The sequence below is a fragment of the Lissotriton vulgaris genome, chromosome 1_1 (assembly GCF_964263255.1).
Source record: "Lissotriton vulgaris chromosome 1_1, aLisVul1.2, whole genome shotgun sequence".
Classification (NCBI taxonomy): Eukaryota; Metazoa; Chordata; class Amphibia; order Caudata; family Salamandridae; genus Lissotriton; species Lissotriton vulgaris.
Genome location: NC_141685.1, coordinates 1,514,964,164 through 1,514,979,925, shown reverse-complemented (window position 1 = coordinate 1,514,979,925; position 15,762 = coordinate 1,514,964,164). Strand labels below are relative to the sequence as shown.

Sequence of the window (15,762 nt, the reverse complement as noted above, 5' to 3'; positions counted from 1 at the left end):
AGTATATAAATCCTCCGTGAGATTTAAACCCCCAGGTTGCTTGGTGTCCAACTGTAGGATATATTTTGTCTCGAGTTTGCGCAACTTTGACTCCCTGTTTCCGCCCCGTCTACTGGCAACTACTGCATCAATTACGTAGTATTAGAGTCCTTTGTTATTACTCTGATGGTGTTCTTTAAAATGTCTGACAACCAGGTACGTGTTATCCCGGCTGGTTATGGCCCTGAGGGGTTGTAATATACCTTTGTGAACAGGGAGCTTAGTGCTCCCCACATAACGTAGGGCATAGGGACATTCAAGAATGTAAACCGCATATTCGGTCTTGCATGTAAGAACTTTACTAATCAGGTGTTCTTGATTGCTAAATCCATAATTGAATGACATTCTGTTGGCACCGTGTGTGCAGGCTTTACAAGTTTTGCATTTGAAAAAACCCCTATTGCTTTGAAGCCAAGAGGTTTTTTCTAACATTTCCGGGCCAGTATCAACCAATCTGTCCTTCATAGTCTGTGCACGACTATATGTGATTGGTGCCTTCTTGGGTAGTAAGTTACCTATTACTGGGCCATTAAGTACAATAGGCCAACTATTGTTAACGATATTGCATATGTCCTTGTGTTGGTTACAATAACCAATAATGAATCTAAACGAATCAGTAGAATTAGTGTTGACTATATTGGCCACAGGTTCCTTAACCGATACCTCGTCTGAGGCATCGTATTTAGTTAGTAACTGGGAGCGGCTAATCAACATGGATTTCAATATTGCTTTGTCGATGATCTAATTTGAATAACCTCTTTCTAGAAACCTTTCTGTGCTGGCTGTCTGTGCCTGATGTAACTCTGTATCATTGCTGCACAGTCTCCTAAGGCGAATCATTTCGCCGTACGGAATGCTCATTATTAAATGAGCTGGGTGTGTGCTGCCAGCATGTAGGGTTTTATTTCCAGCTGAGCTGTTTCGATACAATCTAGTCTCGAGTTTATTCCCACTGGCATATATAGCTCAGTGTCCAGGAAGGGCACTTTTTCTTGACTCATGGTAGCTGTGAAGTTTAAATTGTATTGATTCACGTTAATTTTCTCTACAAAGTCAATAGCCTCCTCCCGGCTACCCCTCCATACAACAAAAAGATCATCAATAAATCGGTACCATGCTATTACATTGTTGGCCAACCCCTGTTGGTAGTTCACCTTAAGGACCAGTTCCTCCCAAGCGCCCATGTGAAAACATGTGAAGCTTGGGGAGAAACTGGCCCCCATGGCCACCCCTTGCAGTTGCCTGTCTGTCTGTCTATCTGTATATCTATCTCCCTCAAAGGCCCTCTGGAGGGCTTGGAAATAAATAATAAAATAAGCGGAGGACAGGAATGTACACCGACTGGATGGTAATATTGAGCATCGTGACACTAATACTGGGCAGAGGTATACGGCAATCACCATGCAAGGGACTGTTCTGTCCCAACAAACATTCTTAACATGGATGCGATATTCCCCTGGAGTTTTCATTCATATCTCAGTAAGCGACTGTACCAAGCCTACTTAGAATGAGAAAATTGCTTTAATGGTAGAATTAATTGGTACACAGAATGAATGCTACATGAGATACCTGCTGTAGGTGGTATTTGACTTTTATTCGGATTAAAGAAGCCTAGCCTGAAGACTTGGACCTATATTGTAGGCAGTGTTGGCAAGAATGTAGCCTAGTTCACATCCTGTGTAGTTATAAAGTGATGAGACGTTTTTTTAAATTGCATTTTAGCAAAAAATCAGCAATGGTTCTGGCCTAGTATTACTGCAGGATCTAGTACTTTCTAAGATTGGAGGACAAAGGTGATGGGTCTGAAGGTAGAATAAGATGGTGAATAAAGTGCTAGTTTATCATTAGCAGTAAGCATGTACAAGCTATATGATGTGGACATTTCTCTACCAAGAATCCTCTATCTAAAATGCTTACTCTTACATTGTGAACTTCAGCGAAACCAATAGAAATTCCCAAAATCCATGTGATCTACAAACCTTGCCAATTTTCAACTTCCTCATTGTATTTAGTGTGTTCTGAAGGCGGGAGGGTCTTCAAACAAATTAGCTTAAATAATAAGGAGAAACCGGCTTGCCTGAATATATTTTTGTTGAAGTGGTTTGCGACCAACTTAGCAATGCAAATTGACCTCTTTCTACACCTCTTTAAACACAATTACCTTTTATCTCCAACGTTGAACATATGTACAGGGACATATGTTGATTAAGTAGGACAAATGAAGGTATAAGAAATAGTCTTAATTGAGAGAGCACTTCTGAATAGATGTATCCTGGGTAGTTTCCCCTTTTATAGAAATTAGTTTAAGAAAATAATGCATTTTTATATAATGTGTTACAAGAATAACTCTTGATTGGGAACTGGAGGGACAGGGAGGTGCAAGGTAGATGAAGTAAGGGTGTTCTGTGTTCAGAATCGTAACCAGTAAAATCAACAAAAACTTATTGGTATGTTTTGGGGTACTATTGAGAAAAATCAGCTGCATTTGTATGTTTTCTGTGGACAGTTTTGGCAATCTATTTTTTTATTCATCAGACCAAGCGGGAAGAATGCTCAGTTTGGTAAGATGGCAGCCGTAATGTCACCACCTGTGGCGTTGAACCTGTGTCTGCCCCAATCGTCAGGGAGAGTGTCGCAAAGGAACAGGGAACAAATAAGAAGAAAAGAAAAAGGAACTCCCCCCTTCCTCCCCGGTGGTGGTGACATCATTCATTCTAGCATATCATTCCGGTTTTATCATTCAGACTTGAAACAAATGAAGTGATCGAATCGTGGCCGGACAAACTGCGGATGGTAGACCTTTGGAGAGGAAGCGCACCAAGGGACCGCAGCGAAACATGAAATTCTTGAAGTGACCTAGGAAAATGTCCGCCATCCGTTCCATGCTCAGCAGCTTCCACAACCTCGCATGCCACAGGGAGATCGCCGGGGCCTTCGGCGTCTTCCAGGCCGCTGCCAAAGTGAGTTTTGCAGCCCCAAGGCACAACCATAGTATCTGCTTGTCTGCTCGGGTTTGGTGTTCGAGCTCCGGGTCCCAAGGACCCAGCAATATATGAGCCACGGAGCCATCAACAGGATATCCTAATATCTCTCGGATATGGGACAAAATCTCTTCCCAGTATGAGCGGATGATCGGACAGTCCCACCAAATGTGGCGGAAATCACAGAGCAAGCCACAGCCTCTTCAGCATCTGTCAGAGGAGGTCGGGAAGATGCGGTGTAACTTGGCGGGGTATAAATACCAATACATGAGAGTCTTGAGGTGGGCCTCTCGAGTTCCACCGAGTGGTTATGCACGGTGATGTCCCGCCACAAGCGCGACCACTCCCCATCTGAGATGTCTCGTTCAAGGAGGTCTTCCCATGTACCCATGTACCGGGCCCGAGGTGACACTGCGGAAGTAAGTAAAAGGCCATAGAGGAAGGAGATGACTCCTTTCATAGAGGAGGTTCGCAACAGAACAGCTTCGAAGATGGAGGGCGGTCTTGTGGCCCCGGCGTGGACTGCAGAGGACGTGGCCCAAGAGAGCAGCTGAATATGGCAGAAGCGCTCGGATTCCGGCACTCTGTAGTCCCGCATACAGTTGTCAAAGGTAAGTGGGGCATGGCCATGGAACAGGTGCGTGAGAGCGCGGCATCCCCCTCTCTCCAAACATCGAAGGGCCCCTCTTGAAGTGCCGTTGGGAAGGCCGGGTTAAAGTGTAGTGGTGTGAAGGGGGAGGGGAACGAAGTCCAGCGATCATCTCCAGTCTCCGTGTCCCAGACCTTGAGGGTAGTGCCGGTGGGGGTACTAATGTATGCGTTCTTGGGTCTGTCCTTTTTGGGTTTCCACGCCAGATCCCAAATCGATCTTCCCGCTACACTTCTGTCCATGTGCAGCCAGTGTTTCTCTGAGAGTTGTTGGGACCACTCCACTATGACCCGCAGTTGTGTGGCTTTGTAGTATAGATGCATGTCGGGAAGGCCCACTCCTCCCTCCTTCCGCGGTCGGCGGAGTGTAGAGAAGGAGAATCGCGCTGTGCTCCCCTGCCAGATGAACCGTAGCATCTGGGTCTTGAGACGCCGGAAGAAGTCAGTCTCCAGCGGTATAGGTAGGGCCTGGAAGAGATTAGGAACTTGGGGAGAATGACCATTTTAAGTCAGTGGATTCTACCTAGCCATGATATGTATTTCGGCTTCCAGCACTTCAAGTCAGCCCGGGTTTGCGCCAACAACTGGGGAAAGTTTGCCGAATACAACTGCCCTATCGAGGGAGTCAGCCGAACTCCCAAGTACAGGATGGAGTGTGGGGCCCACGACAGGGGTGTGAGTGGTCGCAATCTATCCACCTCCGCTGATGGAAGGGTAAGATTAAGGACGAAGGACTTATCGTAATTAACTTTGAAGCCCGCCACCTCCTCGAAACGAAGAAGAACCCGCTGGACGTGCGGGAGAGAGTGGTCCGGGTCCTTGATAGAGAGGAGGACATCATCGGCAAAAAGGGTAATCTTATGTTGCTCTCCCGAGAATGGGAGTCCACGTATCTCTTCATGCTCACGCACAGCAAGTGCCAGAGGCTCAATACTCAGGGCGAAGAGCAAAGGGGAGAGGGGACATCCCTGCCTGGTGCCACGCGAGTGAGAGAAGAACGCAGAGAGATGGCTATTTACTGCCACTCGTGAGCGGGGGTTGCTGTAATTCGCTCTCACCATCGAGAGGAATTTAGTAGATAAGCCGAAGGCGGCCAAAGTACGAAATAAGAAGCCCCAGTCCACCCGATCGAAGGCTTTTTCGGCGTCCACGCCTACTAGAACCGCCGGAATCCTGAACCTTTTGGCCTTCTCAATCAGATGGATGATTCTTCTCGTGTTGTCATGGGTTTGGCGGCCCTTGATGAAACCAGATTGATCTGGATGAATGATGCCGGCATCGGGTCCTGGAGCCTTCCCGCAATGATGGAGGAATACAGCTTGGCGTCAATATTGAGGAGGGCTATCGGTCGGTATGAGGAGCATATGGACGGGTCTTTGCCCGGTTTGGGGATAATAGAGATTACGGCCTTGGACATGGGGCCCGATGTCTCCCCAGTTTCCGCCAGGATATTAAAAAGGGAAACCAGAAAGTCGCTCACCTCCGATGCAAAGGTCTGATCGAATAGAGCAGTATAGCCATCCGGCCCGGGTGCCTTATGGGGCTTCAGATTTTTAATAGCATCCATGACCTCTTCCCTAGTAAACGGGGCCTCGAGTAATCCATTCCATTCCTGGGAAACCCGGGGAAGCGGAAGGCCACTCAGGTAAGCCTGTTGGCCATCAGGGTCAGAGGCTTCCCCTCTATAGAGCGCTGCGTAAAAGTGCCCAAAGAGGTCTGCCTTGTCCTCATCTCGATGGTGCAGGATCCCCGCAGCATCCTGAACACCTCCTATATATTCCCTTTCCCGTTTATCCCGGAGCTGGCGAGCCAGGTGTCTCCCCACTTTGTTCCCCTGGGCATAGGAGAGGCGCCGGAGTTGAAGAAGAGTTACCTCAGCTCTGTTGTTATAGTGAGCTCTAAGTTTCCCCCGAGTCGCCGTCAATGGGCGAAGGGTCAACCTGGAAGAGTTCCGTTTATGCTCTTGTTCAAGAACATCGAGTTCCTTCTCTAACTCCTCACGCTCCTTACGTCTCAGCTTATTAAGATTGGCATTGAGGGCCAAGCAGTTGCCCCTCATTGACGCCTTAAAGGCGTCCCATGTGGTGAAGGTAGATGGATCTGCCACAGGGTTAAGATCGAAAAATTCTCGTATGGCCTTGCGCAATTCCTTACAGAAAGTCTCATCTCGAATAAGCGAGGCTGGGAAGTACCATTTGCGCTGCCCGTCCCCCCTTGCCGACCAGCGCAAACAGAGCACGTGTAAGCTGTGATCAGAAACCGAGAGTGGGAACATTCGGGCGTCGCGAAGATCCCCTCTAAGGGACTGACTCAAAAAAATGTGGTCCAGGCGGGAATAGGTGTGGTGGACATGAGAAAATAAGGTGTAGTCCCGAGATTGGGGATGGAGAGACCGCCACCCGTCCACCAGCCCCAAGTCTCCTATCAGGCGCTGCGTTTCAGCTGAGAAACACCCCAGTGTCCGAACGCTGGTCATGAGAGCTATCCATACTAAATTAAAGTCCCCCATCAAAAACAAGGCGCCCTCCACAAAGTCATCCACCTCTCGCATCAGGTCCTGGAGGAAGCCATTCTGGCCTGCTTTCGGAGCATACACTACCACAAAGGTGCACATTTTATCATACAACAACCCTTTGACCATCAGCCATCGACCTTCCTTATCGCTGCGCACCCCCATGGGCTGAAAGTGAAGGACAGCCCGGAAGAGAAGGGCCACCCCTCTATGCTTTTGTGGTAGCCGATGACCTGTAAATAAGGGGAAAGTTTTTATGCTTGAGGCGCAATTCATCCTTGCGCGCCAGGTGTGTCTCCTGGAGACCCACCACGTCTAGTTGGTGATCGAGCACATACTTCCAAACTTTTTGGCGCTTCTGTGGGGAATTCAAGCCCTTCACATTCCATGTACCTATAGTTAGCGGCATTACACAATGCTATCCTCACCCCCGCTATCTGCATACAGCAAAGACATCTCGCATACCCCACCGACCAGAGCAGCCAAATGGCTCATCGTGTTAGCATCTCCAACCACAAACAACTGCAAAGAGTCCAGTCCAGGTAGTCTCGTGTCCCTCCCGACCTCCCCAGGCTCCTCTCCTCCGCTCTCAGCCACCACACTCTCCACAAATCCAGAACTATTGGGTTTAAAGGCATAACCCCAGCAGGCCACCACTTGACATCCATTCACATGCACACTTCTTGGTCACCACCACCGTCTCCCCAGTTCCCAACTTCCCCGCCTCCCTCCAAAGCCCACCCACACAACTCCCCTCCCCCCCCCCCCCAAACCCCGTAAGCCCCGCAAGGGGACAACAAAAGAAAGTAATGGGAGGAAGTAAGGAAAAGTCTCACCAAACAGTGCAGAAGGACCAGTAGTTCCAAAGTGCGGACATTTACTGATACCCTCAAGAAACAAGGGTCTGGGGTACAGTCAGTGGTCCCCCCCAGGGTCTGGTCCGGGGTGTCTTCCCAGAAAGTACATATGGACCCACGGTACCTGAATCGGAGGTGTCCCCCCGACGCCATCTATTCAGCCAGCCAGGACTCAGGCCGCTCCGGAGCTGTCTCTTGATGTAGCCTCCGTCGCTTTGGTCACAGAGGCAACCGCTGCCCCTCTCTCCTGCAGGCTAGTCGTGGGGTCCGGTCTCCCCATTGCCGCTACGCCACCTACTCTCTGCCAGGATGAAGAGCGCCGTCTCCGTCTCGCAGGGGAGCTCCCTCCTCTTGGGGAGGGGGCCGCGTCGTTCAGCAGATCTTTGGCAGTTTGCAGGGAACGGGCCTGAACCAACCTATTTTATCTCACAAAAAGGCGGTAACAGGTCGGAATTTGCGCCTTTTCTGAAGTGTCGAGGCTGCCAAATCCTGAAAGAGCTGAGGAGGATGATCCCGAAACTGCAGCGAGGAAATCCCATGTGCTTTCCTGAGTATGGGCTCCTTCAGTTGGAAATCGTGGACGTAAACCAGGATGTCCGGGGGGGAGCTCCTCCGCCCCTCGGCAAGCCAACTCTATGGACCCTGTCCATACGGATTTCATGAAGATCCTCCTCTCCCAGGATCTGCAGAAAGAGGACCTCCACATAACTCTGCAGGTCTCCAGCTTCACCATCCCAAGGCACCGCCCGAATGCGGATGTTATTCCGGCGGGACCTGTTTTCCAGGTCTTCCGCGTGAGCTTGGAGATCCAAATTCTGTTCCGTGATGCGGATCACGTCTTGCTGGTGCACTTCGCCGGCCACCCCCAGATCGTGGCCACTCGTTCTCCAATGTCGTCCACATCCCTCCTCATCTCGCGGAGGTCCGAAGTGAGTTGGGAGTGTAGCTCCGAGATATCCTCCTTTATCGCGGAGAAGAGCTCTAGCATGAAGGCTTTAGTGGCAGGTGCATCATCATCTCTTGGTTTGGGCGAGGCGCTGGGGCCCTGCGACGCCGGTTGCTGAGAGCTTCTTGGCGGTGCGTCTTTGCCCGGTTTCCCTGTGCGTTGTCTGTTGGCCATTGTCTCTCCGTTGATCGGGTCCGCACTCCAGAGGCACACCAGGGCAGCGGCCGCGCCGCCGGGTGGGGATGCTAGAGGCCCCCCCTGAGGCTCCGCAGTCATCGCGGCCCCCGGTAGACCCCAATTGTGGGCAGCGGCAGGGCACCCCAAGCGGCGTGAGCTATGTGGGCCCGCAGGGCACGTCGGGGGGGGGGGGGGGGAAGGATCCTCAAGTTCGCCACTGGGGTCACAGGGATACAACAGATTCGCCAGGGGAAGTAGTCCTGGTGGAGTCAAGAAGCGATTTATCCCTCCCAGGGGGCCAGCCACAACGGCCCGCGATCCCCCCACGGGCACCAGACTCGGGGGTCCGAGGAGCGCCACTCGTCCGTGCCAGCCAACAGATAGTCCAGTTAGGCACCCCACCGGGTACCAAGCGGGCACCTCAGGCCTTCTCCAGTGCAAGCCCAGTCGCCTCGCTATTAGCTCTCCAAAACCTTGTGGCGCAGCCTTCTCCACAGCAAGTGCACCCCAGGCGGAGCGCGAACGCGGCTCCCATGCCCGGTGCCCTTGAGTGTTGCTCTCCACTCGCTGCTAGGGGGCCGAGGAGTGTCCACAGCCACAGGCCCTTTGTCGCTCAAGGAGCACCCCCTCCAGACCCCAGGTCTGCGATAGGCCAAAACCACCTACTTGTGGTTCAGGGATAGGTGGGCCTGCAGTCCTCTGCCTCGCGTGCTTTATACCGCCGGACCGGAGCGTCTGCTTGCCCTGATGCTTCTGGCTGCCCTGCGTCCGGGATCGTTCAATCAGCCCCGATCTAGCCCCTCCGTTGTTCTAAGGGTGCGAGGCTCCGCTCAACCGGGCCTACCGCAATGCCGCGTTAGCCGTCCTGCAGCTAGCTTCCGGTTCGTGTCGGGGCTCCACAGCCCTGGCTGCGGTCCTCACCACAGCTCCCGGCTTCAGCGTCGGCCACGCCACCACTGGCCGCCAGCAGTCCGGGGTGCACCACGCCACAAGGAGAACCGCTAGGGAGCCCAAACTTTCAGGACCGCCTCGGGGACCCCTGCAACACTCCCGGTCAGGTCTCTGAAGTCCCGGGTAGGCGCAAATCAAAGCTTAGCGGGTTCGGCACCGAAGGGACCGATTAGAGCGTCCTACTCCGCCGCCATCTTGACCAGGAATATCTTTTTAATATCCTTTGCAGTGGAATAGTATCATTTTATCACTGAATTTGTCTTGTTCGAGGTGAGTAATGGCGTCCAAGTTCAGGCATTTAATATCCGATCAAGTTCATAATTAAGTGACTGAAGCTAATGCTGTAGCTTGCACAGACATGCAATTTTTACCAAATGACATGAAAGAGACTACTGTGTAGAACAATTCTTTATTTGGTATATATTTATTTAACACTGTAGACGGTCGATTGTGCTCAGGTTTTAGCTGAAGCGGTATTTTTGCTGAGATGCTTACATTGTAATAAAAAAAAAGATGTGCACCTTTGCTCTATATTTCGTTTTTTTTTTTTTTAAATAACCAACATTTTGCAATTAAAAGAACAGATGTGTGTTTTACACCATATGGCGATGCTTCGACTACGTTGCTGCTCGGTAGCCTTGAAGTTAAGGTTGACAATTTATCTGCCTTCAAAGATTAATGTAGTTGTTCTGCATAGTTGCATCATGATACGATCATCTCATTAGGACATCTTTAAAATAAATATATACAGTTTCATTGATTTAAAAACTGGATTTAAAAGCACTCAGCAGTTTGTGGTAAACACATTGAGGTAGTACTTCTGGCTCCCTCTTGAGTATCTTTGAATTGGGCACACATTTGGAGTTGATCAAACCTCAGACTAACATATACTCTGAGGTGCAATTGTAGAGAGCCAATTTAAATACGGTCTGAATCCACTTTTAAGAGTTTGCTTTTTGTGCTATGTTTTCTTGTTTTATGTTATTCTTGATTCATAGTTTTCTGCTGCCATTTGTACATAGCGGAATAAATTATAATGATAACTCATGCTCTATGGCCGGAGTAGCTTCGTTTTGTGTTATATAAGCTTGGGGAAAGACATTTAGTGAAACCATTATACCAGTTAACGTTATCAGTTAACATATTTTTTGGTTTATGCACACTATTTAGAAAGCCCCAAAAATTACGAAATGATAAATGAGTCCTCGGTCAGTGAAGTAATGGCAACTGTGCAGACATCCCCATGAATTCTGGAGGACTTGCAAATGTAATTCTCAAAGATTAAAGCTTATCCAACTTCTTTTGATTTGTTTTTTTTAACTACAATTTGGCTTCCCGTAGGCAACTTTCCATGATGCTCATGTTGGCGCAGTCAAATCCACAGCTGTTTGCTTTAATTGGAACAAAAGCCAATATCAATAAGGAATTGGAACGTATAGAACGGTACTCTGGATTGCAGCAGATGACATCAGATGATCTGTCTAATGAAAACAAAGCACATTGGAAAGAATGGCTGCAGAAATACATGTAAGATGAGACCTTATATCACACAACGTATGCACTTTAAAAACGTGTGTGGATCTTGGCACTGCTGATGAAAATGTAAAACTGAGTTTGTGTGTACAGCAAGTACCTGGCACAGCTTATTCTGTTTGTGTGTGCGTGTGTACAGCGCTTGTGCAAATCAATAAAGGTATGTATTTTTCTCGACTTTTGTCATGTTCTTGAGTTTTGTGACAGTCACTGCCTTCCAGATGAGTTAAGTTGTCTAACAATTGAGAGTACTAGTATAGGTATATCAGCCTGACCAATGCAGTGAGGTGGTATTGGCAGCCCTTTTTGGGGAGCAAATACCTCCTGTAGTCTGACCAGCAGAGAAGAAAGCCAGCAAGCCTTGTGACAATCTGCAATGATTTGGATAGTTCAGGATCAGGACAATGCTTATTTGGTCAACATGGAATTTCAGCGAGTAGATCACACCAATACCACTTGTGACGAAGTACACAAATGTTTACTTGCCTAAGTGAGTATACCAGACTAATTCAACAAAGTCTCGTGAAAAATCAGCAACCTGGTAAATGAGGTTGTTATTATCCTCCTCACTGATGTTGGGCCTACTGGAGTCTTAGCAGCAGACTTCCGTACATCACCCCCATTTCTGCAAATAAATCATTCTTTGATTCCTTTCTAAATTTTAACTTGCTTCAACCTCCTTCCTATTTCTCGCTAAAAAAAATTTATTCTTCGTTAAAGCCTATGCTTCTGTGCTAGTATAACACCCCTTGCATTTTGCTATTCTTCATGACGTTAGCATTTAGACCCTTAGGTTTCCATGATGATCATCGTATGTGAATCTGCTAGTAAAACATAGCTGCAGCATGCAACTATTTGCATTTTCCTTTTCTCCAGAGGTGGTGGTTTAGGCTCTGAAGTCTTTATTATGGGATTTTGGTCTCCGTTTTCAGCCTTTCCTTTTTAGGTTTCGCATAGGGCAGCGCATGAGCTGTCTCTGAGGCATCAAGTAATCTGTATGTGTTGGCTGAAACTCCGCCTATAGCCGGTAGTTTCTCCTGCCGATTGCCATTCGTTAATTCTGTCATTTATTTTGTTAGCGGGCTTATCGTTGACTTGCGATCCGATGCGGCACTTCCGTTTTGCAGGAAGCAGCACCGACCAACTACAGTTTCGTTCCGCTGCTCAGTGTTATCTGTTCATGTAGGGACTACTTCCTTGTTTCACCGTTCACCAAGGCTTGTTTTGAATTACTGTGCTCCTGTGCCGTGCGAAGTGCGCAACCTCCGATGCTTTCCCACCCTTGAATCTCTCGTAAACATGTATTTATAACCATAAAGCCTGTTTCAAGGGCCGCCTTACACGTTACATTGCATGGGCGCCATCCAATACGCATTTGCTGCTTTGACTGTGCTTTCCACGAGGAACGTTGCTTAAAGTGCTGTTTGTAAGTGACATTAGTTTCTTGTGTGCGTTTTTTTTTTTACTTTGGCAGCGCTGTGCACCTCGTGTTCAGAGCCTAGAGACGTGCCCCTTGGTCTCTCCCTCTGAGCGTAGGACACCTTTCTACTCAACATAAAATAACGCACAGATCGTGGGAGCAGTCGTGCGCCTCTATGTGAGCACCGCACTCGCCACCATGTGTGCTCCGGTGCACACACCGAGCCCACCCCGTCCATAAACAGTAAAATAATGCTCAGCCCTTGTGAACAGGAGCACTTGTGCAGCGCTCTGTAAGCGCTGTACCTCCGCCATGTGTGCTCCGGTGCACGCACCAAGCCCACCCCGTCCATAAACAGTAAAATAAAGCACAGATCGGGTGAACAGGAGCAGTCGTACACAGCTATGTAAGCGCCATACAGGCCGCCATGAGTGCTCCGGTACACGCAGTAAGCCCACCCCGCCCATAAACAGTAATCCGGTGCATTGTTCACTTCTCAAACTGGTTGTTTGTGTGTGGGTCATTGCCTCAGTGGCGCTTTGTTAATGTAAATAGGTTGTCTTTACAATGCTTCAATCCGCACTCCTGCCATTTCTAAGCTCTGTAACTGGCACCTGTCATGTAACTGTTACACAGTTTATTTTACATCGTACATACACCTAAGACAACTGAGCAAATTGGTGCTCGTTGCGTTCCTTCAAAACAGCGCAGCAGACGCTGTAGGTTACATAGAGAAGAGATCCGGGCTGCATGTCCATTGTCACAGAATCCTTTATAAAACCTGTGCTTTTCTGTGCAGACATCCTTAATAACCTATTCCCAGCCACCCCATTCTGAGTGAAATACTGCAATATGGGTTTACAGACCCATTCAAATGATGGAGCGCCTGTAAGTGGATGCTAAGGCGTTAGTCGTAGCTGCACAATTTCAAGCCCGCCAGCGTGGTGTTTGCACACAAAGGCAAGCACCCGGCCTGGCACACCACCCTGCTGCTGCGGAGTCGTACAAGAAAGGGGCTAGGGGCCTGTGGTGTTAATGTCATGACAAAGCCCTCTTCTATTTTGTAGTGCATACTTTGAATACAGCCACCTTTTAAGGAGTATTCGTTATTTCGTGCAGGCTGAAACATGTAGGACAGTGACTTCTAACTAGTGTTCTGAGAATGCTTTGTGTAAAATGTTGACACAGTATGTATCCTGTCTGTCATCCTGAGGCTCAACTGCCCTTCCATGCTGTACTCCCTTTAATACACACTACTGCAGTTGTAATGATGTCAACAAATCCAGCCCAGCGTGCTGTCTGAAGGCTTGTTTACACCCTTGTGGCGCCATGTTTTTACCTTCAGGGATTTGCGGTCTTTCGGCTTCTTGTTTTTCTGTCCCATCTGTGAAGTGTGAACCGGGCTCATGGTATCATGTGCTTGCGCAGGGCCGAGATGGCGATCTGGTACAGTGAGGCACTAAATAGTGGAGCAGATTCAACATGGGAATTGTGCACCAAATTGATCCTTCCTCCTTAACTCTGTGGATTTGTCATTACCAGAAATACATAAACTGTAGGTGGGTCCATGGACAGAGTAAGCTAGGGCGGCCCTTACCATGAGTGTCAGTGCCTTCCCACTGTGATCAGCTTATCCTGTCAGACGATCATTATCACCACTCCGACCACTGACTTTACCGACTATTCTCCTCTGGAGACTTCTGCATGTTTATCCCTTTTTCGGTTGGTAGAGCCGCAAAACAGGGAGGGAGTTTGTAAGAGTAATTTTAGCTCTGTATTGCCCATACAACGCTGCAGGGCAAAGGCCCTCCGGCCCTGAGAGGACTGATTCGCCCCTACAAGTCGGCCAGGGCCCTCCGCTCAGACAGGGAAAATTTGGCCATCATACCAAGAGTGAGGAAGGCGCGTACTGGAGGCCGCCGGTTCTCGCTGAACGCATCAAATAAATGGAATTCCCTTCCTAGAGATCTCCGGATGGAACCCGTTCACCTTAAATTCAGAAAAGCTCTCAAAACCTTTCTCTTCCCTACCACCCCCTAAATCCGTCCCCTCTTGAGTTCACTAGGTTCAGGTCATTTTCAGCGCTGGGACGCTCCAGGGCAGCCATGCGCTCTATAAATCTAAATCTAATCTAATCTAATCTTAAGAACATGAAAGAAAACTTCAGCCAGCGCATCTGCTCTTCATAGAAAGGTCAGTGCTCTCTGTTCGGGTCAAATGCTTTGTTCTAGGACTCTGTCGCCTGGATTGCCTATTACCAAGGGTGGTACACAGGCTTGATTCTACCTCCCGTCCCTTTCTTCTAACACCTTATACTTCTTGCCTCTTTCTCTCGCCCTTTCTGGTTCTTTCTCATCCCTTCTTTCTCGCTTTGTTACTCTATCCCTGTATTTCTCAGACATCTTTCTCCCTTTTTTGCGCATCTCTTGATCTGGGTCCATGCTTTAAATTCCCAGGCCGAATTTGGGCTTCAGTGCCCACCACCTGCAACTCAAATTAAGTACTAAGAGTGACTGTGTGACTTGTCTTTCTACTTTTCATTTCTGTCATTACCTAACCTTTTAGTTCTCAAGCGTTCTCTTTATTTCTTTGACAAACATCAGTTTGCATTTTGTTTCTCAGTCAGTTTTCACTTTCTCCCCTTCACTCCTTTTCTTTTTCACCCTAGTTTCCATGTATTTTCCAGAAATTTCACCTTTCCCATATATTAATTTCTTCCAGTTTTGCACGTTCTGTCACCCTTTCTATTCTACCTCTTTCTCTCCTCTATTTATCTTTCAATTCTTCCTCTCACCATTTTCAATGCAATAGGTCTCGCATTTTTAAGGGTTTGAGCTATTGGCATCGTAAATGACAATGCCTTTTATTTATGTGTTTTGAAAACCTGCAAGTGGTGCGTAAACACACACTTTGTACTTATAGTCCTTGCTTACGAGAAGCAAGGCTGGCAGTACGTGCACCTCTTTTACTGCCAACCTTGCTTCTCTAAGCGAGACCTATTGCATTGTAAATGCTTGTTTTTTTTTGATCTGTTATTTTTTGAGACAAGATTACTCAAACTGAACGCAGTGCTTCTTAGTGGATTCACCAGTCTCATTTTGAAATCGCATGGTATGCTCTTTGCAGCTGATTGAATCTCCCTCATTTCATGTCAACAAATATCTGGCATACCCTCCTTTCTGTCTTGTAGCACAAAATGTCCATAGTGTGGTAATATCTTACGTTGTGCTGCTCAGTACTGTTGTGCAGAGTATAATCAACACCACTAATTTACCTGTGTAGCTTGTATGGGAAGACTATATAGCTTAAAGCAAGAAGAAAACGTTTCTGAAAAGGCAATTTTGTCATATTTAGTGCACACACACAGGTCTGTATTAGTGCGGAAATAAATATGGGCTTCTGCTGCAATTAAAACAGTCACTTCTGACTTCATTGTACCTGTTTACCTTTTTACTTTCCTACTGTGACATGGAATTAAGATGTGACCATCTCTGTGCCAAACGTGTAAAGTAATCCAGTTCTATAGTTAAGTGCTCTAATAGCCTGGGCCAGGTTTGTATTATTTGGTTTTTTTTAAAAGACCATTCCGTAATCTTTGATTAAAGCTGTATCACTCTGTCAGGGCATTAATTTGAAGAATGTGTGTCTGTCACGTTGAAAGAGTATACATATCAATAAGCGTGGTTTCAGTCTTATTC

The 15,762-nt window shown here is 48.0% G+C and overlaps 1 protein-coding gene across 1 annotated transcript in view; it reads left to right on the top strand.

Moving 5' to 3' along the window:
* SELENOO (selenoprotein O) overlaps positions 1–15,762 on the top strand; it is a 197,901-nt gene that overhangs the window by 156,255 nt on the left and 25,884 nt on the right. Inside the window, exon 7 of the mRNA XM_086967438.1 lies at positions 10,453–10,638. Coding sequence (XP_086823564.1) covers positions 10,453–10,638 — 186 coding nt within the window. The remainder of the gene's footprint in view (positions 1–10,452; positions 10,639–15,762) is intronic.